The sequence below is a fragment of the Phallusia mammillata genome, chromosome 5, assembly GCF_965637545.1.
Source record: "Phallusia mammillata chromosome 5, kaPhaMamm4.hap1.1, whole genome shotgun sequence".
In the NCBI taxonomy this organism is placed as follows: domain Eukaryota; kingdom Metazoa; phylum Chordata; class Ascidiacea; order Phlebobranchia; family Ascidiidae; genus Phallusia; species Phallusia mammillata.
The window spans coordinates 19,029,731-19,054,090 of NC_137256.1; the positions used below are offsets into that span (position 1 = coordinate 19,029,731).

General features: G+C 33.8%; 1 protein-coding gene across 4 annotated transcripts; it reads right to left on the reverse strand.

Moving 5' to 3' along the window:
* Window positions 1–182: 182 nt before the first annotated feature.
* Window positions 183–22,749, reverse strand: LOC145229113 (NACHT, LRR and PYD domains-containing protein 3-like). 4 transcript variants are annotated; one of them, XM_080094374.1, is made up of 17 exons: window positions 22,503–22,749; window positions 22,365–22,439; window positions 22,163–22,235; window positions 21,784–21,959; window positions 21,352–21,477; window positions 20,060–20,254; window positions 15,917–16,012; window positions 15,552–15,629; window positions 11,650–13,433; window positions 10,734–10,892; window positions 10,134–10,292; window positions 6,833–6,994; window positions 6,056–6,217; window positions 5,329–5,490; window positions 3,520–3,681; window positions 1,945–2,097; window positions 183–1,323 (listed from the first exon to the last, which is right to left on the reverse strand). In XM_080094374.1, the coding sequence occupies exons 3-17, from the start codon at window positions 22,171–22,173 to the stop codon at window positions 1,204–1,206; spliced, it is 3,705 nt and encodes a 1,234-aa protein (XP_079950500.1). In that variant the 5' UTR covers window positions 22,174–22,235; window positions 22,365–22,439; window positions 22,503–22,749; the 3' UTR covers window positions 183–1,203. The 4 variants fall into 4 exon arrangements, with proteins under 4 accessions (XP_079950500.1, XP_079950499.1, XP_079950501.1 ...); XM_080094373.1 differs by having other exon boundaries at window positions 22,365–22,749; XM_080094375.1 differs by lacking the exon at window positions 21,352–21,477 and having other exon boundaries at window positions 22,365–22,749.
* Window positions 22,750–24,360: the final 1,611 nt, after the last annotated feature.

Below are 24,360 nucleotides of genomic sequence, written 5' to 3' on the forward strand. Positions count from 1 at the left end.
CTAAAGATAACTAACTAATACCTCTTATTTTACTAACAAGTGTAACTAACATGTATGATTTTACCATTAAACAGATGTGTGTTGAACAAGTTAGATACAACTGCTGCTATACCTCTGCAGTACTTTGAAAGTTAATTAGTGATTATTGACACAAGATGCTTACCAAAAAAGAAAATCTGTGCAACTATGGGGAATGTTATATTTTGGTAATTTTTACTCTTCTGTACAGATGTAATTTGATTTGAGCACTTTATATGACAAACAAATTTAAATACACCATAAAGAAAAGTAACTCAAAATATGTTACGGGGACACAAAGTATCTGGTTACAACTACTATAGGAATAAAAAACAACAGCCAAAAAAAACTACTACTACTGCAAAAACAATGGCCAATAAGGAAAAAAATGTTAAAAAACAGAACACAACTTAGACATGCGGATTGGTATAGCAGTTCTAAATCTTTTTAACACCAAAATGCTAAAGTTTTTCTCCAAATAGCTGTATAATTTTGAAAATGTCCTTGTGACCCACTTTTGCGATGTGATGTGACTACAGTTTGGGAGCCAGCAAACAAAAATTGACATTTGCATATTTTTCTTTAAAAAACACAATAAGCATTGAAGATTCCACATCTTGGTCAATGTTATCAGTAGAAATGACACATTTGGACAATATGAAGACAGTATAAAAGTCACAACATTTTAAACATTTTTTAGCATTGATTAATAGTAAACAGTTATTAACATGTATAAACAGATCAAAACATATATTTTGACAAAAGACTATTAACATAATATAAAATTGAGCACAAAACGCAATGACCATAGCAGGTCAGGGTTACTACTCTGTACATGGAGGCAATACTAATTTGTACAGGAGAACAAATGTAGCAATACAATACTCCACCCTATGAAATTGTATGGCAATTTTAGTGGAGTGCTTTAATGTGGAAAGTCCCACGAGTGTTATCCATAGCCTTAGGTTTCCATGTACCATTAAAAACATAAACCTTATAAATTGAAAAGTGATTTCAACAAACACTTGTGTGGAAAGGAAAAAGGGTAGTGGAACCAAGTGCCGGTGAAAGATTTTTAATAAGATAAATTAGGCCCAGGAACTTGCTAAAGATGTGCAGGTTTAAGTGAATGGTCATTTTCCTTTTGTTTACATAGTGCAGTATACATCTTCAGGTACAAAAAAATTAGCTGATTCGTTGCCGCTTCTTTTTTGGCCTTGTAACAACAGGTGCCATCTCGTCACTGCTGGAGCTTGTTTCAGAAACTTCTTCAAACTCAAAGTCAAGCCCAAATATCTCACGATTCTGCAATATACCAACAGTTGACACTTAGATTATAATATGTACAAACAATGGCCATAATAGCGATCATGCAACAATATGCAAGTTGTAAATGACAAATGCAGTTAATCAAAGGTTGGTGAAATCAAAGGGTCGCCTTTTAATTCTTAGCATTCATATAAATATTGCAATACAAAAGTTTAAAAACCCCAAGGGTGAGCCTGCCATTGTGTCAAAACTGTATTTAGTGACCAGATTTTGTGATGAGACATTACAGATTTGGTAGGTAACAGAAAGTAGAACAATCCTAGGGTGGTTTGTTTAGTAAACTAAAGTGGCAAATGTTTGGCCAAGATGGTTGAGTTTTATGCACAACCACCTTTTTTAATCTCACTTTAACCATTTACAATTACCAGCACAAGAAACTTAACCAATATTTCCACAAACACTGGAATTGGATGGGTTAATTTTGCCTCTCATACCACACAGTAATAAAATGTTTAAAAATTTGTTTAGTTACAAAAGGTTTGCTGGTAAACTATAATTCCATGACTGGTTTATTCAAATAGTTAGCATGTTTTCAGTGTATCATATTTTTGACAAAGAAATTGTAACTTTATACGAAAACTGTCATGTTCTACTCACCCATTTAAGGTTGGCTTTCCATAAAGCTTCTGCACCAACTGAAGTAATGTCACAGTTTTTAAGCCACAGAACTTCGACTTTGTTCAAACATTCAGTCAAAGCAATTGCTCCTTCATCGCCAAACTTGTTCTCGTTCAGGGTCAAGGATGTCATCTACAGGGTCAACGATTTCATCAACATACATTTTAAGTAAATTACGTAACGTATTTGAAATTTGACAACTATAATGATTTAGCTGTGGTTTCTTTATTTTGAACTGATAGATTTTAATAAGGATTGTAATAGCCTGCTTTTCAACAGCTACCTGTATCACACAAAAAAGGCAGTTTTGAAGTAATAAAACAAATTTAGAAGTTAAAATATTCAGGATATAGCATACACTAAACAAACTTAGGACCGTCTTGTAAATAGGATCAGTATATGCACCAGGCAAAAATTAATGTATAATTGATCTGTATCAAAAAAACATCAAGAATAATAAGTTCAGTGATAAGAAAAGTCGGTAAGCTATTAAGCGAGCACAGACTGAACAGGTTCTATACAAAATAACTCAACATAATATATTTTCTTATTCAAATAAAGATATGAGTCAAGTGTATGTTGGTTTTAGCTAAAAAAAACAAAAACAATGTCATCTACAAAATATGTTTTCAGAAAATTACAAGATGTATATAAAAATGTGACAAATACAGTGTTTGGGTTGTCACACATTTTGGGAAATCTTTATTTCCAGGTTAAAATCAGTTGTCAGTTTTTCAAAAAAACAAACAAATATATTTCGCTAACAAATATATGTTAGGGTTGTGGTTTGTTTATTTTACGCAGATAAATTCAATAAGGATAGTAATAATCTACTTTTTTAAGTAACTACTTTTATGAAATTTAGTAGCTGCAAAAACTTTCTGTATTGCTTCTAAACAGAAGATAACTGTTATGGCAAGATGGTGAAGCTGTATGATATCCATGTGAGTTAAGACTGCATATGGTACCCATTCATTTACTACAGAATGCACAAATTTTACCTTACATCTATAAACAGGTTATTTTCAAACTAAGCAACAAATTTAGATGACAAGTTGCAATGTTAGTGATATAGAATGCACCAAAAAAGATCCTAAAATTTTCACCTTGCAAATAGGATCACAAAAATTGATGTAAATATCTGCTAAAAAAACAAGCACAGTTTTACAGTAGTGGAAAGCTATGAAGGGAGCCCTGAACAAAAAATTACTCTAATTCAAAGTTAAGACATTCTATTATTATTTCTCCGTCTATACTATGCACATCCATATTGCATAAAGTTATCACTTATGTTGTGGGAAGATTTACAATATAAAATATATTTGCTCTGTTACCGAAGTGATATGGTATAATTCAAATGTATGTTAGTCTTAACGGTAACTATTTAATATCTGACACGGAATGCTGTAGTGGTTTGCAACAACACCATTTAGTAAACAGTTATATGTTTTATATACGACTTACAACCATGTTTAAAAGTTATGTAACAAACATTTGTTTGCTTTTAATTAAATCTTACATATAATTTTTTTCTACAAACACAAATCTACATACTGGTTCATCCCGAGATTTTGCCTCATTGGTCACAACCTTCACATCATCAGTATTCATTCCACAGTTGTCAAGGTCAAGTCTTTTTGTTTTATGAACACATTTGGCAAGCATTGGAACAATTTCTGAGCCAACTTTATTGTTACCAATACTAAACGTTTTCATCTGTAAACACCAATTTTTACACATTTTTTAAAAACTGAACAAAAATATGTTCTATTTATTGATTTACCTCAAATTCTTGTACTTACAACAACAGGTACAATTGTTTTAACAAATATAAATATTTCAGTGAGCGAAATGAATGTGTACACACATGCATATGCGAATTGGTAACGGCATGAATATGTTGCATTCATTTTTTTACATTTGGAAAAAGAATTTAGTGAAAAGATTGAATCGCATTTCATAAATTTATTCCCAGAAAAAAACTGTCTTCTGTCACCAGTAACTTTGTGCCTTTAGCCAAATGGACAATAACCTGTATGACCCTTTATAACAGGGGTTCCCAACTGGGGGTACTCGTACCCCTTGGGGGTACTAGATTGAACATCAAGGGGTACGAAGACCCTTGGCCACAGAGCGGCTTTTAAACAGATTTCACACTACAGTTTTATTTTGGACATGTAAATATATCATGCCTTTTTGGCCTTTGCTTTTTAAAAAAACCTATCTACGAATAATTGTTGTTATTTAGTAAGAAGTCTCATTGTCCTATAACAATGCTTTTTTTACATGTTGCCAGCAATAAACAACAAAGCACAAAGTTAGGGATAAAATGCACAGATAAAGGAGGCATTCAATGTAGTCTTGTTGTGAATCTGCCACACACGGTCTACTATCCACCTTTAGTACTAGAGAAAGTAGGGGAAGGCGGAGCAAAAAGTACACCTCATTTTTTTCATAAAGTGTCAGTACCATTCTGATTCGCGTAACAGCTAAAATTAAACTACTAAACGTTATGTAACACTTAAACACTGCTGCTGTGTATAGAAGTCTGGAACAGCAAAAATCTAATAAAAGCCTAATTTTATTCTTGGATAGAAAGTTTAATAAAATAAATAAATAGTTTAAACCACTTTCTTTTAAGACAGCTAAATCTTTTAGTGTTGTTAAATCAGCTTATTATAGCTAAATCCCTAGAAATTTTTTTGGGGGTACAAAGAATGCTCTGACCTGACAAAGGGGTACGAGCAGCAAAAAAGGTTGGGAACCTCTGCTTTATAAGTTTTGGTAAAATGCAGTTTGTTGTTTTCTTTAGCAACTACATTTCAGTAGAAAGATATGGAAATTAAGTAGTGTTTAATAAGTCGAATCATGTTAATGATTGGGCAGAACAAGCACCTAAAGACTTCTACAAATTAAACTGCATTGCTTTATCTTATGTCTTTCAAATAAGACAACAGTTGCAGTTGAATCAATATAATTTTAAGTTTGTCTGATAGAACATTTGTTGATGCCACAAAGTCACTGTTTAATATGATACACTAAGCAGAGCAGGTTGGTAAATCTGTCAATTCCACCTGGCATGACCCCACTGTCTGCCCTAATGTCTGTGTTCAGACAAAAACATAACTCATCCTATTCAGGAAAGACAACCTATATTTAAACTGACATTTTATGAAAAAAGTTAAGCTGTTAATAGCCAAGTCTGCAAATATGACACCACTTAAATTAGAAAAAAATAAGGAAAGTTATTTGCATGAATTTAAATTAACACATATAGTTTGGGTAAATGGTGCTGCATTTTAGGTGATTCAGGACTTAAACCTAATTTAACCAATTCTTATGATAATTTCATATTTTACTCACTTGTTGTTTCAGGTTTAAAATTGCAGACAACAATGGTTTTAAGCAAGTACCAGTCAAATTGCAATTTTCTAACCACAGCTGACGTATGTTTTGGACACAAGTTGACATTTCACTGACACCAATCAATCCAATGTTGTTATCCTCTAGAAAGAACATATTCATCTACAAATGAACAAGCGGACATGTAAGTCCCAGAAAGATTTTAAACATGAAATTAGCTTTTCGCATATAACTGTTTTCCTGTTAATAAGTGTCATATTACAGTAATAAGGTGATTCTTACTTTGTAATAAAAATTGCAAAAAAGAAAAAAAAACAGAATGAAATGCATGTTAAGAAAATTTGAACCTGAAGTATGTCTATTGTGAATAAATCATTTTAATATGACCTCAAAAACCGTTTAGTGATTATTCCGTTTCAGCCTTTCGGTTGTTACATTGATGCTTTACTGACAACTAATTATTGAATGAAAAGCCTTGTATAGCTGTTGTATCAGGTCTCAATACTAGGCATGGTTAAGCAAACAATTTAAGCATTTCTTAACTGAATTTGTCAGTTAAATTTGATTTTTTCTCCAACTACATTGTGCTGTAGGTGTTAATCAAAACAGCTCAATAGAGAGTCCTATTAGCACAGTCAGTTTTTTGGTTCTTACATACGAACAGGGCCAAAATGTTTCATTTATTTCTTATTGTCAGAAAATACCTCTTTTTATTTCATTAACTTACGGGTTTTTGTCGATTAAGAATTTCATGACATATTTGTTTTAGACCGTCATCACTGACTGAACAGCCGTGCAACCTCAACCCATCAAGTTGATGAACACTTGGTGCCAAACTTTCCAAAGCATTTTGTGACAGCACATTCCCACTCAAGTTAAGCAAATCCATCTGTTAAACAGTTGTTATGTAGCACTAAAATTATTGCTGGGAACACATTGAACCAGTTTTGAAACCTATTTCCACATGCATTTCTATTGCATATGTACAAAAAAGATTTCTACAATGTCCTCCGAGCAATTTGTTGCATGTGGCTAAGTACATTTGTTACTGATAATAAACAACAAAATGTATAGAACAGTGATGCAAACAATATTTAAGGGCTGTATGAGTCAACAAGTATTTTTGTGTTTTAGACATGGTTCACATTGGACAATGTCGACTTTCTTAAGATCCGTAATGTATGTTTTGTGCACACAAGTCAACTATAATGAATCTGTTGCCAGAGCTAATTAAAATAAGCAGAAAATCATGTTACAAATAACGTGGCATACACAACTCACAAATTTTTATTGCAACATAAAGCTATCCACTATATTTGACTAGCAAGTTACAAAGTATGCAGTTGTACACACATCATAAATACTAGGTACACCAGCAATGAAAGAATATGAAAAAAATGTAATAAAGCTATAATAAAGTTTTGTTTAAACTAGCCGGACAGCTTTCATTGTTTTTTTAAACCTGAATACATTATCAGAAAACTTTTTGTTTTGCTCAACTTACGGGTTTTTGTCGTTTGAGAATTTCATGACATAGTTGTTTTAGACTGTCACCACTGACTGAACAGTTTTTCAATTCCAACACATCAAGTCGATGAACACTTGGTGCCAAACATTCCAAAGCATTTTGTGACAGCTCATTCCCACTCAAGTTGAGCCAAACCATCTACAGTTGTTAAGTAACACTTAAATTATTGCCAGGAACACATTGACCCAGTTTTAAAACCTATCTGCAAATGTATTTCTACTGCACCCGCACAAAAAAAACATTTTGTAAAATGTCCTCATGGGATAATAAAAGCAAGTGGGATAATATATTATTAATGATAATACATGAAAAAAAAACTATTTTAAGTTACTGTTGCAAAGAATATCACAGAGCTGTAGGAGTCATTTTGCACAGTTACTACATGTCAACTTAAATTTTGTCTCTACAAAGGATTATATGCACAGAACATGGTGCAATGAATTTATCACATAAAAATACAAAATAAAAGTAAAATTAACTCTTGAATTGTTTAATCCCAGCCTTTGGCAAATTAATAGAACACAAAAAGTTTTTGTTTTACATTTTAGACAAGGTTCATAGTGAGAAATTCTACTTCCTTAAGTTATATAACATATGTTTCATGCAAATAAGTCAATTATAATGAATCTGTTGCAAGAGCTAATAAAACTAGAAAGGTGACTTTCTAATATACTTCCATTTAATATATTCTATATCTTATTTACCGTTTTACTATACACATCATTTGATCTACACACATGATTGATTTTCCAAGCAAAAAGTAATGGGTCCCCACATGCACGTTTGTGTGGATTTAAATGTTCTGGTTATTTTTAGATTCTTATGGAAAAACTTTTAGAAAGCATTAACCCAACTTTAAAAGTTTAGTCCGTAGTTTTTTACATCATTATTGTCATTCAATTACAAAAAAACAGGAAAAATACTTTAATGTCATGCTTTCACCTTGATATTGTCGTTTAAGGCCTAAACTGAAAATGTGCCTGATAACTTAATAAAACGACGTAGCATTACTGCGCCAAACAGCTGATTTCTAATCACCAAAACGACTGTCTCGTAAAATGTCTGTCCAGACCGCAAGCTGAGCACTCCCACTCTGGTTTCAACCACCTTAATCAGAAACCTGTGAATGACTAAATTTGAAGTTTTCTTGTGGGTTATTTTGGGGTTAAGGGGTGAAAATGGGTAAATAGTTTTTTAAGGAACAAAATACTTTAAAATACCTTACATTTCACCAAACAACAAAGCAGAAAACTCCTAGCCCATGTACTTTAGTCAGTACAGCCGTTTAAAAAAATACGTTTGGGGGGCCTGTTGGTGAACCGCTGGGTCATTCAGGGTTAAACTTCAGGAGGATCAAATTTGAGTCAATAACTAACATCTGTCCAAATTTGAATCAATTCAAAGCACTCTTTCTTGACCAAACACATAAAACAAACCAGCATTAGACAGAAAAAAATACTGACAAAAACAATACATGTTCCATTCAGGAAAGGGGACCCAAACTATGTTTCAAATCAATTGGCATAGACAAGTAGTTAATTTTTATTTCAACATATAACCATCCACTATATTTGACTAGCAAGATACAAGTGTACAGTCATAGGCGTAGAGTTTTAAAAAATACCGGGGGTGTGCCGTTTGATCTTCCAAAAACGATGCCTATACCTCATACAGTATCTGTACCCATACAAGACCAAATTTCGGTCCACCTTTTACGTGCTTTACCATGTAGTTTCTATCACATTAATTTGCAAATAGTCACTTGGCGCAATTTCTGTGGGTTCGATTGGAACGTTTGCTCTTCATCTGATAACATCTGATGTAACAAAAGGACGATTTGCCGAATCAGCCATTTTAACAACAATTAACTTTAAAGTAACATGTTACGGCGGGGAATAAAAGTAAAGCAATTCACGTTTTAAATATAGGCGACTGTGTATTGTTAACGCCTAAACTTAGGTCACCTTGGAACAAGTTTAGGCCGTTGCAGAGCTTTGCCAAAGGGCATTAAACTCGGCTTAGGAAACAATATATTAACTATTTTTATGTTTATTTTTATTGCAGAGAGTTATTGCGACAAATAATACTAAAACGTTAGTCTATAAGTCATGTTTATGTTGCATTAAAAAAGCTCATTTATTGCGAAACAATTACAATTGTTACGTTTCAACCGACGTCTGTTCGATCAATGGCGTGAATGTAAGCGCATTTGTTTAGCTGGCAACACGTTTTATTTAACCGACGTAACTTGAACAAAGATGCAATTTTGACGTTATACAAAGGTTAAGGCCGGGGGTGCGCGGGACCCCTGCACCCACGTACTCTACGCCAGTGTGTACAGTTATATGCAAACTGGATACACCAGCAGTGAAGAATATCAAAAAAGTGACAAAGCTATCATTATTTTCTGCTTGATGCAAGGCATGATAAGGGTTATCATCCAATTATACTGATATATGTCATAGAGAGGCTTTTTGTATCAGTTAGTTGTGACCATAAATTTATTGCTTCACAGTTAATTGCTAATACTAAAACCAGAACCTTTCAATATTTTGTCCTAATACATTATCAGAAAACAAAGAACAAACATTTTTGTTAGGGTGTCGTTAGGCAAGCATAAGCAACAGAGTAGTTTTGCAATGTAAATGTCACAAACCGCCAAGTAGAGACACTGTTAAATGCGATATTGTGTTAAGTATACATATCAAGCATGCATATATTCGAAACTGAGGCTGAATACAGGCACCAATAATACATGGTATTCTTTTTTTATTGGGAAAAATAACTACTCCTAATATGAAAGCATATTTCTTACATTATATTTTAGTTTTAGCAACTTTTTGTTTTTTTGGTTCTCCTAGAAATGACTTGAGGCAATGTTTTAAGTACAGTGTCCTACAGTAATCTTAAGTTTCTAGCCTTTGAACTATTTTTAAGTGATGAAACAGATATCCTTTTGTCTACTAATAATAGGTATCGGCATCAGTCTTTAAAGAATTATTATCAGACAATCCCAAATATAAATCATTTGGTAAACTGATGGTGTCTAGGATACTATGGATATTCTGATGCCTAAGATATAAAGAAGAGAACTGAGTAAAAAATATGAAGTGATCAAATTTGCCAATAAAATGGGCAGTCTAACTTAAAATGGTCTGATAACATATCACTAATACAAGATTTTAGAATATTATAATTTATTTTATGTTATTATATTATGTAGCTAGGTTATTGTACAAATGTACACTTACGAACAAGTTCTGAAAGAATAACTCACATTTGTATTTCTTTTTCTTAAAGCTCTACTTAATGATGTAAAATCATCATCTTTCAGATTGCAGTTACAAAGCCATAACATAGGAATTGTGTCAGCGCATGTGTCCAGGAGCTGTCCAATACCATTAAGATCATTCCAAGACAAATTAAGAAAAGATAACTACAAAACAAAGCTTTTGTTAAATTAAACAGAAATTTGTAACTATCTTACTTTCTTAACAATATACTTACTATAATTGTAATTATTTATAAACTAAAGGCTTGTAAAGCTATATTTTCTGGCTTGTAAACATATGACACAAAATAGCAAAAAACTCATACTTCCCTTCAATTAAATATATCTGTTGTGACAAAATATTATTATACATGCTTATTTTATGATGTACTGTACTACAGTAAATAATAAAAGGAATGTTTTTAATGAATAAGACATAACAACCCATATGTTCCATAACACTTAACAGATAATATATGCATCTCAAAAAAGATGTCAAATCAAATGTAAAAAAATTAATGACTTAATTGTCAAAATGGTTTTCATATTGTAGCCTATACAGGTCAAGTCAAATCTTGCATGGTACATATATAACAATTTTCATACATGTATTTTATGTTGTCCAATAAAATCAACCATTTCTTTTATAAATGTATAAGATAAACCACAGTATTGCAGTGTGAGCTCACTGATGTCAGGACATAACTCAAAAATATCATCAAAATATTCAAGCAAATCCATGTCAGTCAGATGTAACTTTGTTATCTGCCAACACAAAAAAGTAACTCTTTTAAATAAAATAATGAAATTTCAGCAAGCCTCCAGTAAAGCTATCTTTCAAAAAACTAAATTCATTATTGTCCTGCAAGCTTTCCCAGTAAATTTAAATTTTACATCATCACAACTTTATACACAAAAAAATCGTTTGAACAAGGTAGAAGTTGGACAATTCAGAGTAGAAATTAGAAAATTTCAAGTTTTTTTGACAAATTTAAGAAAAGTCATATTTATTTTGAAAAAGCAGACATTAAAATAAACATTAAAAAACCATTGGAAAACTTTTACAGAAAATTTACATTCACAAACTTGCAACATAGAACTACTGTGTTTTTGTCAATGCACTTTATTCAAAAGAAGTTACGTTTGTGTCATAAATGTTTCAAGTTATTTTTAGGACAAACCCCTTTCATGTGTTTGCCAAAAACTGTCAAGTGTAAAAATTAAAGTGGAAGGCAAAATCTTTAAAATATTGAGCAGACGATTTAAAGCCGTCTAACACATAAACCTCCCTAACCCCAAGTAAGTTAGTAGATTGCATATCATACGTGCCAAGCTTTTTGGTCAATAAACCAGAACATGCAATAAACCAGATTTTTGTTTTAGCACAAGATTGGCTAAAGATTTGTGATTCCTAAATTAACAGTTGGCAATAAACCAGATTTATCAGTATCAGAAAATATATAATTACCAAACAAATACACTATTTCCATTAAATAAACACACAGCAGTTTTCTACACCTACTTTGTGCTTTGATTGTTGCACTGTGTTTAGCAGTGTTTGCAGCCCTTCTCCGAGGAAAGTTGCTGGCTTAAGCCAAGTTCCAACATTAAGTATGTGTGGCCCTTCTGCAGCTAGTAGGACATGGCAGAAACAGACTATTTCGTGTGGAAGAACATCTCCAGACAGTAACAATGGACTTGGCAGGGAATTGGAAACAGCCTTAGTTAAATCATCATCTTGGGCTTCATATGCCCAACTGCATATGTTGAAAAGAGTGGAATCATTTTCATGTGAGTTAAATTCATCAGCAATTATTAATGATTTTACATCACTATAATATTTAGCTGGAGAAACCGGAAAATTACCAGGTAACTTTTCCAACATATCTGGAAGAAAACTAAGAAATTTGGACTTGAAAAGTTTTTCTTTATCTCTGACATCATGAGAATCAGTAAATATAGCTTGAAGCTTTGCCTGTGTTTGCTGGTGACAAAAACCAAACAAAAATCGGGTGACAATCTCCCAATGACCTTCTTTAAACATCTTTACAACTTTAGCAGAGAATTCTTCATTAGATGCAAACACCATGAGATGAAGTGCAGCTAAAAACTCCTGCCATGTGGCATGAATAAAGAAAAACACTTCTTTACCATCCAGAATCATTAGATTTGGGTCTTTTGAGCTTTTTGTATGTACACTCATAAAAGATTCAATAGATTTACCATCGAGGTCATATTCCATTAATTTCTTGTGGGTAAACTGGAATTGGCGATTTTGGATTCCATCAAAAGCTAGTTTTGCCAGTTTGGGTATGAGTTGAACATCTGTTTTAAATTGAGGGTTCATCTGCCAATGCTCAAATTGATTCATAAAAATCTCACAGATTGATCTTATTGATTTGCCCGATTTCAGGTTTTCAAAAAAGTTTTTAACAATCATTTTTCCAAACATGGGAATGAAACACAGGGCAGATATGTTGGGTTGTTTTTCCAGCTCTTTCAGGAGAATGACTTGTTGCTCCTCAGTTTCACACACTTCTTTGCAGAGAAGAATTTGAGATTCTGGACTTAGACCTAAAACATGTGCCATAAACAAAGGTCTGCATTCTGGATGAAAGTGCTGAAATGCAAATGGCCGTGAAGCGATTAGCTTTTTAGCATTGGGAAGTAGGCGACCATTTAACAGATTCATCAGGATGTTGTAAGCACTTTCATTTTCATTATACAATTTTACAGTAGATGGATATTCAGAAAAGTTTCCTTTGTGCTTTGCCTCATCAAGACCATCAATGACAATCAGTGTGTCTGAAGATTGCTTAATTTTCTCCAGTATTAACTTATCAGATTCAGGACTGTGTTCATGGTCATAGTCATCAGTGGATTCCAGAAGAAACTTAAGGACATTGTATTTTTTCATTTCAAAGTCGAGATCTCTGCTTGAAATGTAGAACACAAATGATTCAGGGTGCGTCTTCATCCACTTTTTAGCAACTGACTTGCAAAAAGTGGTTTTGCCTACACCAGCTATTCCAGTGACACCAGCAACGTTGTGTCGTGGTTTGATAATTGCTTCATGCGATGATTTTGCTTTCTCTGCACAAGTGCGTGCAGCTTCATCAAACAAGTTTTCAGCAGTTATATTGCTTTTGTCAGTTAGTTTTCTGAAAGACCAGCTGCTGGCATTTCCAAACTTTTCAAGTTTTACATTTTCTTGTTTAGTTACTTGCAAAGGAAGTGTTGCTTGTTGGCCATTTTTGGGTGTGATTGAATTCTGCAATGCATGCTTGAGTCCACTGATTTTCATTTCTGAAATGTTTTTTGAACATATCTGGTTAGATATGCTTCTTTTTATAATTTTAGGCATGTTGTATTTTGTTAATAGTTTTTTGTGCCATTTTTGGGCTGTTGTATGTAGGTGGTATGTAAGAACATATCTAGAAATTTTTAATGGGAAGACTGAAGAGTTCAACATTTAAATTTGTAAATTGCCCTATTGAAGCTCTATGACAAATTTTGTATGCACTGGTTGGATAATTCTACCAACAGGAACACTTCAAACCAACAAACCAATTTAGCAAACACAGTTATAACTGATAACTCTTGCTATGTCAACATTTCTCCTCAAAGCATTCCGCCATTTATGAAAAAGGAAAAGAATGCTTCAAGATGGCCTTCGTCAAAAGTCCCGACGTAGATCTATCAAGCGAAAGCTCAAGTCAACTGGTGCTTCTATTACCATTCTGAAAGTTTTTGTGATATTGCCCCAAAATCCACTATTGTATCACTTTTGTGTTACTGTTCTTGCCCCATACCCGCAAATATACCACTGGTTGCAAACGTTGCAATAATGGTTGCTCAGTTGCTATTCTTTGCTGTTACATATTTTCCATTACTCAGTGTTTCATCTATTTTTGTCTGCACAATTGTGATCAAAGCTCTGACAGGTGCTCCTGACAAAGATAAGACCTGATTTTCTATTGGGTCAGCTTGTCAAACGCTGCTTGTCTAACTAGTTTGTAGCGACAGTGAGTTTTTTTTACTTTTATTCCATTTTATTGATGTTTTATCTTGTAGTTTTTATAGGAATTGAATATGCCATTAGAAGAAATATATATATTACAAGATATTGATTGTCAGATTTCATTGCAAAATACTTTCCATTCTTACCAACTAGAAGTAATTTCTGTAAAAAATCTTTGCAATAATGCAACCAACAAACTATTTATTTCCCGGGTCATGTACTGAAAAGTTACATGTTTTGGATGTTGTTTGCATTTAAGAATGTAGTTGAACAGGTGGGTTAACCTTGAGATAAATATGGTATGTGTTAATCTGAAAAAAAACTTCAAAACCAATTGTTTGGAACAAACCAGCATTCGCCAGAAAACAGTGTTTTCTAACATGTGTTTGCCCACATCAGTGTTAATGCTTAAAACGTGGTTTGATAAAATCAAATATAAAAGGTATTTTTAAAATTTTCTTTGTTTGCAGTGTTTTGTTTGCTTAAAATCTTCCAAGCTTCTATTATATAACGTTTAATAATTTGTCTCGTGCATGTACTGCTGCCATTTTTTCACATTTTTGCAAGGGTAGCAGGAGATTAAAACAAGCTTTTGTCATGCAAAGAAGTAAGCTGCACTGACAAATGCATCCATTTTCTTAATGTTTTTCTGTTTTTGTTTTTGTTTCTATTTTGTTTATGTTTGTTTTTGATGCAAGTTTAAATGAATTTTTTGTTCTCTTTTTCTGCAAAGATTTGTTGTTTAACCCAAAAATGGTATTTTGTGTACCGTATTTTACGGACCATAAAGCGCACCCGATTATAAGGCGCACTGTCAATAAATTGCTTTGATTAGTTTTTTGTTCATACATAAGGCGCACCGGACTATAGAACGCAACGTATTTTAAGGAGTATGGGTTACCGTATAAAGCTCAGTAAAGTCCCGTATAAAGCTCATAAAGCTGTGAAAATCACAGTTAGTAGTTGCGTTTACCATAGTTTATTGTGTAAGATGGTGGTTTATTTATATAATGATAGTATCGGTACTGGTTTTGAGTGTAGCCCAGGCAATTAAGCACTACTTGATCCATACATTAGGCGCACCGGCTTATAAGGCGCACGATCAATTTATGAGGAAAAAAAGGATTTAGATTGCGCCTTATGGTCCGTAAAATACGGTATGTGTGCGCTCTTTTGAAATAAGCTCAACTTAAAATGTCAGATTTAAATTAATTTTAAGCTTGTGTTTTCAGCACTTCAGTAATATTATGAAAAGCTTGGGAATTCATGGGTAAAAGCAGTAACAACTTTTTTTGTTTGACGGCATTAACATCTGTGCATTATGGGGTAATTATTCATATTTTTTTATTTGCTTTCGATGCAATCTGTACCAATTATCATAAAAGAATAAGGAAAGGTACAACCTTGTTCAGATGAGATTTCTTCATCATTTGATTCTGAAGAAATGTATGAATCTGATGACTCACTGCTGGTATCAGCATCTAATAAGCATAAAAAAATCCTTTATTGGTTTGTTTTTAAAGAATTTAAAGCAAATGAGCAAAGAAAACATTTCTTTCAACGCAACAAATAAAATTTGTGCAAATGGTAATTACTGTCATACTACTCTTTAATTAAACCAATTTGGTTTGCCTGTAAAAAGAAAGAGCAGCAATGTAGCTTTTTTTTAACTTAAACTGTTACTGTACTTTAAAAAGTTTACACTACGATTGTGCAAGTTTCATGTTGCAGTCTTAAAAATATATGGTTTTTGAATGAGGCAAGATACCTTGAGATGAAGATCCCATTTTTGACTTGAGGTTGTAAATCTCAGGTGAAATCAAATCAAGTTTATTAAGCTTGTTTGCTATTTTTTTCAATTTAGCTGAAAAAGAAAAAAGAACTAGAAGGGTGGCTTAGCACATATTGCCCTTGCACATACACTATAACCTATTTTAAAACATAAATATATTTCCTAGGCTTATTTTGTATTGGGTCCCACATTAGCCATCATCTTTTTTAACTTTAGTCGTTTCTGCAGGCAAAAACTCATGGGTCCCCACACAAGCAAAGTTGTAAATAATGCAATTCAAGAGATAACCATGAGAAAGTCGGGTGTTGTAAGGTAAAACACTGTGATCGGCACTGGGCTTAAATAATAATAATACTATGTAGAATACAAACTATAAAATTAGATTCACCCCAGATATTGTTTGAAGTATGTCCTATTTAACCCCAGATATTGTTTGAAGTATGTCCGTTTTAAAAAACTGACCCATTTTAGGGGGCTAGTAGGGCAACTAATTGGGTTCGACACACAAATTAAAAAATACATAAAAACCACAACGACCTAATCAATAGTACTGCAAAATTTCAGCCCAATCCGCCAATGTTTAAAATTTCGACCACTAGAGGTGTTTTGAGCAACAACCGTTAATGTTTCTGACGTCATAGGGCTGTTAACAAGCCCCTAACTGCTATGGTGCAAAAACGATCACCAAGCAACCCACCAACGAGCAACATACAACTGGTTGCCCTTGTAACACTATCGCTCAAAAGAAATCTTTCAATTGTGATGCGCAGTAACATACAAATACGTTTTACACTTTAGGGGCTTGTGGGGTACATGTTAGGACTACAGGGTTGAACACAACAATCAACACCTATAAATGGCATACTATACAAGAAATCCATTTTTTCAGCCAATTCTGACACTGCATAAAAACTCACTCATTTTAGGCTAGCGGGGTAAATACTGGGGTTAACAACAAAACAAAGTGGGATGCACATCTAAATAACTATATCTACCATCTGTGTAAATTTCAGCCAAATCCATTAAACATTTGATGGAAAAATGAGTCGGACTAACTTTGGGGTAAAAACACCCATTTTAGGGGGAGGGCGGGGTAAATACTGGGGTTATCAACAAAAACAAAATGGGATGCAAATCGACATAACTACATCTACCATTAGTGTAAATTTCAGCCAAATCCATAAACATTTGATGGAAAAACATGTCAGACAAACTTCAGGGAAAAATACTCACTTTAGGGGGCTAGCGGGGTAAATACTGGGGTTATCAACAAAAACAAAGTGGGATGCACATCTACATAACTATATCTACCATTGTGTAAATTTCAGGCACATCCATCAAACATTTGATGGAAAAACGAGTCGGACAAACTTCAGGGGAAAAATACCCATTTTAGGAGGCTAGCGGGATAAATACTGGGGTTATCAACAAAAACAAAGTGGGATGCATATCTACATAACTACATCTATCATTTGTGTAAATTTCAGCCACAACCATCAAACATTTGATGGAAAAATGAGTCAGACAAACTTCAGGGGAAAAATACCCATTTTAGGGGGCTAGCGGGGTAAATACTGGGGTTATCAACAAAAACAAAGTGGGATGCATATCTACATAACTACATCTACCATCTGTGTAAATTTCATCCAAATCCATCAAACATTTGATGGAAAAACGAGTCGGACAAACTTTGGGGAGAAAAAAAAAGAAATAAAAAAACACAATTTGAGTAAAATCAATGTGTCCCCTTCAGGGAAGGGGACCCATAAAAACTTATATGGTGTTTTACACATTTGGAAGAATATAACATGCAAAAGTAAAATATATTAGAGAACACATATATATAGACGTAAAAACACCATACAAAAGACAGTAGTTCCTTATCAGTCTGAGAACAGAAGCAACTTGTTTATAACAGCAATCAGAGCATTTAACATCGGGATCCACACTTGAGCTAAAATTCTAAAAGTTTTCTAGGCAACCAGTAAACTAGACCAGGGTTGTCCATGGCTGGAAGAAAGGCCACATTAGGGTTTGCTAAGTACTTGGCGGGCTACACAGTTATTTAGTCACAAAGCATGAAAAAGTCCTGTAATTTCGCAGCAGACACATACTGGCCTCTTAGAATCATATTTGGGGCTATACCAACTGAAATCAACTCAAATATTGAAAGCAGAAAGTTTTTGCAGGTCGCACAGGAGCAGTAAGCCACATACGAAATTTGTAACTTGCCAAAGGCACAGTTTATGCTCTTTATAGTAACCAACTTAAAACATTGCGCAACTTAACAGGTGGATTGACATTTTTGAAAGGAGGTCAGTCCTACAAGTTGTTGTCTGTTTTTTTTTAAGCAGAGATTTTAAATATGTAACAGGCATGCCTATCTTGCAGCTGCAATTTTGCTCAGTAATCTCGGCAATGAGCTGTAGAAAGTGCCAAAGTTGTTTTGGGTTTCAGTCTGGTACTTTCAGTTTGGGCCTACTTACACTTTCAGATAAAGCGCTTTGTTGCATAAAGCAGTGTTTTGAACAAGAAAGTGAAATAGGCAACGAAACAACTACTGGCCTTTGACATGTGATTCCAGTTTACATGCATATGGGAAACTTTCCAAAAGGGAAATAGGGACATCATAGAGCAGGGGTGGGGAACCTGTCTTGCCTTTTTAATGTGGCCCCCGTTGGATTTTAAGTACACCGCATAAAAAACAGTACAATGTTTATGTACCAAGATTTCCTAGAAATGACTTCGACATTATTAGTATTTTATATTCAATATCTCCGCGTTCCACATTACACGCTTGCGATAATTGTGACGTAACGTTCACTGGATTACCTCTCCTTGCAGTAACAAATCATTTTCCATGTGTTGTTAGTATTATTTTAAAGTTGAAAGCGATTAGCGTGCGATCCTTATTTTGTTAATTAAAACATATTCTTGAAAACAAAACAGATCAGTAATAGAGCTAGGGCAGGGGTGGCCAACCTTTACTACTCAAAGAGCCACTCGGACCAGTTTCATGTAGTAAAAAAAACACTGGGAGCCACAAAGCCGTTTTAAAATAAAATGCAAAACGTTTTTAGTCTTATGACATTCGACTTTCTGTTGTTAGCTAGTGTTTCATTGCATATTAGACACACTGGTATACTAGTCAGCAGAGAAAACAAATTTAGGTAGCGCTGCATATTCTGTTTTTGCAGATTTTTATTCTTTTGTTAACGCGTTTGTTACAAAACAATTAACAAACAGCTATTGTTACACGCACACACACACTGCAAACAAAAACAGTATTGTCTCATATTGTGCATTAACCTGTGCGCCACCAGTTTGCCTCTTTCAGACGTCATATTTGATGGTATAGAGACGGGATTGCAGGTAACTACAACAAGCACAGTCATGCTATTGCACTTCAATTTTCGTGTTCGACTTTTGTGTTCGGCATAATCGTTGCACATAATTTTTATTCAAATGTACAACAGTTGGTAAATTCAAAAACTGAGCTGCATCACAGGGATCAAAGAGCCGCATGCGGCTCCGGAGCCACGGGTTGGAGGCCCCTGAGCTAGGGTGTTGTTGCAAACATGTAGCAGCAAAGAAAAAATCAAATTTGGAGGGATGAAATATAAAACCACTTGTGTGTTTTGGGTATTTTTACACGGAATGGGAAAATAACTAAATATTTGCCTCGCCTGAAACTGTTGCGCAATGCATGCAACCCGCAGTACTAAGTAGGTTCCCCACCCCTGTCATAGAGTGTCATGAGGGAAATTTCCTGTTAAAATTTCTGGATACGTCCCTGGGTATAAAAAATTTTAACACATTTTGCAATGTGATTCTGCTGACCTGCATTAACTCAAAGTTACAAAATTCTGCAAAATTCTTTGCAAAGCATCAAGCAACACAGTATGAAACTTCATGTACTTTATCAAGTATAACTGGTTTAAAACTTAATGTTTTGAGGGCCTGAGAGTAAACTACTGGACAATTGAGGTCAAAATTTAAGAGGATCAACTATGCTTCATAAAACATGGGAGAATTATAATAAGTTTTATGTAAAAAACATCTCTAGTTTATATGAAAAAACAATGTGTCAGTACTCATGACATACAACATAGTACTTACTTAAATTCTTTGCTCTCACCCAAGTTGACAAAATTTGATATCTTTGCTCAAGTGAGTTTCCCTTATAGTCACATTCAATTTGTGACAATTGGGAGTCTGTAAGTTCAAACTTCATTCGACCAATGTCATGTTTCATAAAGTTATTGTCTGCATAGTGACAGATGAAATCATACAAAAACCAAGCTCGATTGCGATCTAAAAGTAAACTCAAATTACATGTTGAGTTCGTGAGTAAAAGATACAATAAAATTTTTAATAGCACAATGACACTAAAATAAGAATGGTTGATATATGTTAAATATGCTGTAGCAACATGGTTAATACAAGGTGATTGAAAAGCACATAGCAAATGAGGATGCTGATTCTGGGCAAAAATTACTGACAACAATATACAAATTATACTCAAAAAGGGTGGCATACAATCGGTGCCAGTGTAAACTTTTATTTATAAAACAGAAATATTAATTTCACCTATTTAAGCAACGTGAGTTTCCGTCTAAAAAGAAAAGAATAATAAAAACACTAAAGGTAAAACGTTCAAATACTAAGTCAGCAACACCTATTTACAAGAATATTTAAAAAAAAAAAAACGCAGGTCTGTTTATAGGTAAGCGGACCCCCCAAGTAATTTAGTTTTGTTTTTCATTTCCTGCATTATACGTAATTACTTTCGCTGTTTTGGGGCAGAATTTTAATCAAACTTCACAGTGCCTAAATATCAATAAAGTTCTGTACTGTAGCCTTTAAAGCAACAAAGAGATAAATTATTTGGTGTACAATACTTGAAACACATTCACTATAAATTTGATTGTTAATACGTGTTGTGATGTCACAATAGACAGTTTGCACTTGTACACGGGATTGTAAAAATGGTTCGGAAACTTAAAAATGTTGAACTGTTGGTTAATGGTACTAAGAATGCCTCCACGGACTGAGTTTGAGTTTGACACCCCTGATCAAAAAAGGTTCAGTATCCTACTTTAAACATGCTTCATAAACAGCATTTCATACAAACAAAATTAGACTTAATTGATAGAAACTTGTTTTTTGTATATTGACATATTCTCGCAGTGTATCAGCTCATTTAAGACAAGTCTGATTAAAAACCAAGAAATAATGAACTTTATGTAAGAAATACTGATACTACTTTTAAAATTGCAACTGTATGTATGTGACAATTTCTACGGTTTAGAAATTGAATACCCTGGAGAAACAGGTAATCAGGACATAATGTTTGGCAAATTGCAATGACAAACACCACTACGTAGTTAAATTTAAAACAGAAAACTTACTTCTAATAATATTCTTGTTTACTTGATTGTGAACCAAAATTTCATCAATTTGTTTATTTCTTTTTTGTCTGTTTACTTCATATTGCACTAGTTTTTCTACACCCACACTTAATTCACTATGCATTCCTGTGTGTACAAAAATTGTTTAAATAACATAAATTAAACATACAAAACATTAAATTATGTTCATGGAAACCAAAAGTGCTATAAGGAAAAAAAACAAACATGAATACTCCCTGCCCCTTATATATAGATATGGAAAAAAAGCACAAGAAAAGTACTGGTATGTTCCCTTCACCAAGGCGACTAATAAGTAATTAAAGAACAGATCAAGAGCAACAAGGCTTTTTAATGACATATGGCCAAAACATTTGAAAACTGCATGTGTTTATTGGTAATTTACATACAAACATAAACATATAAAGGGGTTACCTTTTAACTTGATCCAGTATGGGGTCAAAGAACCTTTTTTATTGACATATCTTTCAACTTTTCTGTCAGAAAATCCAAGTTTTCTCAAATACTCTGGCCAATTGTTTGGTAGTATGTTGACTTTGGCCAATGATTTAGCGGCGTCCTCAGCCTCTTTGGGGGAAACTTTTCTTGACCTGATAAGTAAACAAAATACATATCAACAGATTTTCTGAAAGTAATTTTAAAATAAATCCCAAATCATTTATTATTTTGTTTTTTATTCACATACTTTTTGTAACTATAACGGTTAGGCATTACCAGTACAGAAAAGTAGTAAAAAAGTAGCAAAGTAAACTGTTACTAATACAATAGGTCAACAAATTGCAGCTATTTTTACCTTTTTGGCATAACTTTTTTGAGTTTGGGACTGGATCGCTATAAATGGTTTGGGTAAAATTATGTCGATTGCCCTGCAATAAAACATTGAATCTATATTATTTGTGGTTATGTTATTAAAACAAACTTTTTGATGCATGCAAATAAAAAAACACATCTTCAATTATAGGAAAACACAATGAGCAAGATATGTTTATAATTACCTGTATACTAAAAAGCTGCAAAATGTTTTTTGTTTCAACAAATAAGACAGTCCTGCCACCTAAAATGTTTCTTGTCTGAAGCGGAAGTATACAACGAGTACTTACACTGGCAAGGGCGGGGTTAAGTTAATGATTTACCTTGATTACACTCTTCATTCAAAAATAGAAAAAAAAAACGCTCACTCAGCATATTCATATTGAACAATAAACTTTGTCGGAGCATCAAAAGATATTTCTGCATTTGATATCTGGTACATCCACATCCAGTCGTCTAAGCAAGCTATATAGGTTGAGTAAAAAAATGCCTAAGTTAGCATCAACCCAACATGTTGTTGGTACTTTTTTTTGGGTATTTCATTCATCCGCCAATGGCCACTCTACACACTGCCGCACAATTTAAAACCCGCGCGTTTTAAAACAAAAAAGGGTTTTATCTGATGGGTGATTGGATGACATTTTTCCCCAAAGGAAAAAAAGATATGCGTAATTTCCACAAAAAAGCAAAACCACGATTTAAAAACGTTCTTTTCATTTTTCGCAACATATATGACAAATCAGGTGGACCCTAAAACTTAACTTAGTTGTACAATAAGTTGTAACAATAAAACATGTTTTTCATGACGTAGCCTACACTGCGCTGGTTAAAAAAACAATACAAATTGATTGGCAAAGCTGATAAAGCAAACAAATCGGGACAAATTTGGACATGAGTTTCAATTAAAATATCCTAATAATACGATGGAATTAAAGACAGCACATTCAAGAGTCTTGGTTCGCACTAAGCAAAATAAATATTTATCCCACTGCGAACTTTGCAGTTTTTGCTTATTTTGCAGTTGGTACTGCTGACGACAATTGTTTTGTCAAAACGTTGCAATTTGAGATATCCCTGATGTCTACCGTTTTTTGATGGCAATTTTGTTATTGGTTGAATTAAAAAAATGTTGACATGAATTTAATGTGTGGAAGGCCTAATCTCTCAAAAACCAAATAGCTTACTTTCCAAATACGTTTATTTCATTTCAAGGGTTTCGCTATGTTTTGGAGTATAATCAAACTTTTATGGTCACTAAACTTTGATTCACAAAGCAATTTGTTACTTTTGGCATAACTTTACTTAGGTTGCAACAACGAAACATGATTTTCATCACGTAGGCGGCAAAGTGAAGTGGGCTGGTAAACAATTACAAATTGAACTTTAAACTTTATCCGAAGCTAATACGCTTACGAAAGCAAACAGAGTGACGCGATTTCTCGTTACACCAAAACTTATGAACGCGGCCTTAGCTTCGTAAAGCGGCATCAAAAAAAATACATGCCATGACAGATTTGTTACTCGAGCCTCATTTTTTATGTTACGTTTGGGTCCAGGACGAGTCCCCGCTTGTTTTGTGGTTTGAGTGTCTAAACATGAAACCCGCTTACTGTTACCAAAAAATCGGGACAAATTTGGACTCGATTGTTGACCCCGCCACAACGCTTCCTGATTTGCTTTGCCTTTTACCCATTTTCATGTTGGTCGGGTGGGCGTTGCTTTATTGACTTCGTAGGCTAAAATGTATGTTGGACATCTTTGTACAACTTTGCTGGAATTTCTATAATCAATCTTTGCGTGCATCAAAAACACCACTTTCGTGCTAAAATGAGCATTTTAGCAGTGTTCGTGTAATTGTTTTGTTGTCAAGTCGATTAAGCTCAAGGTAGCCTAAAAGTGCAGTAAAAATATGTATATAGGCCTAGCCTAAACCAAGTAATATCAGTATGACGATCCCGTCTATTAAAAACAACAATTTCGCACATAAACAACGATTGGAGGCACAAAACTGAGCCTGGTAAACAATTTAGCTAATTCACAATTTAGCTAAGATAAAAAGCGGTTTTCTTCTTGAAACACAAGAAACCGAGAGAGGATTAGAACCCACAAGCTTGTGGGGACAAGGCGGCCGTGTTGTTCACCTCTTTTCACTTGTTGCGGGCAAGAAAATACGCAAGCAAA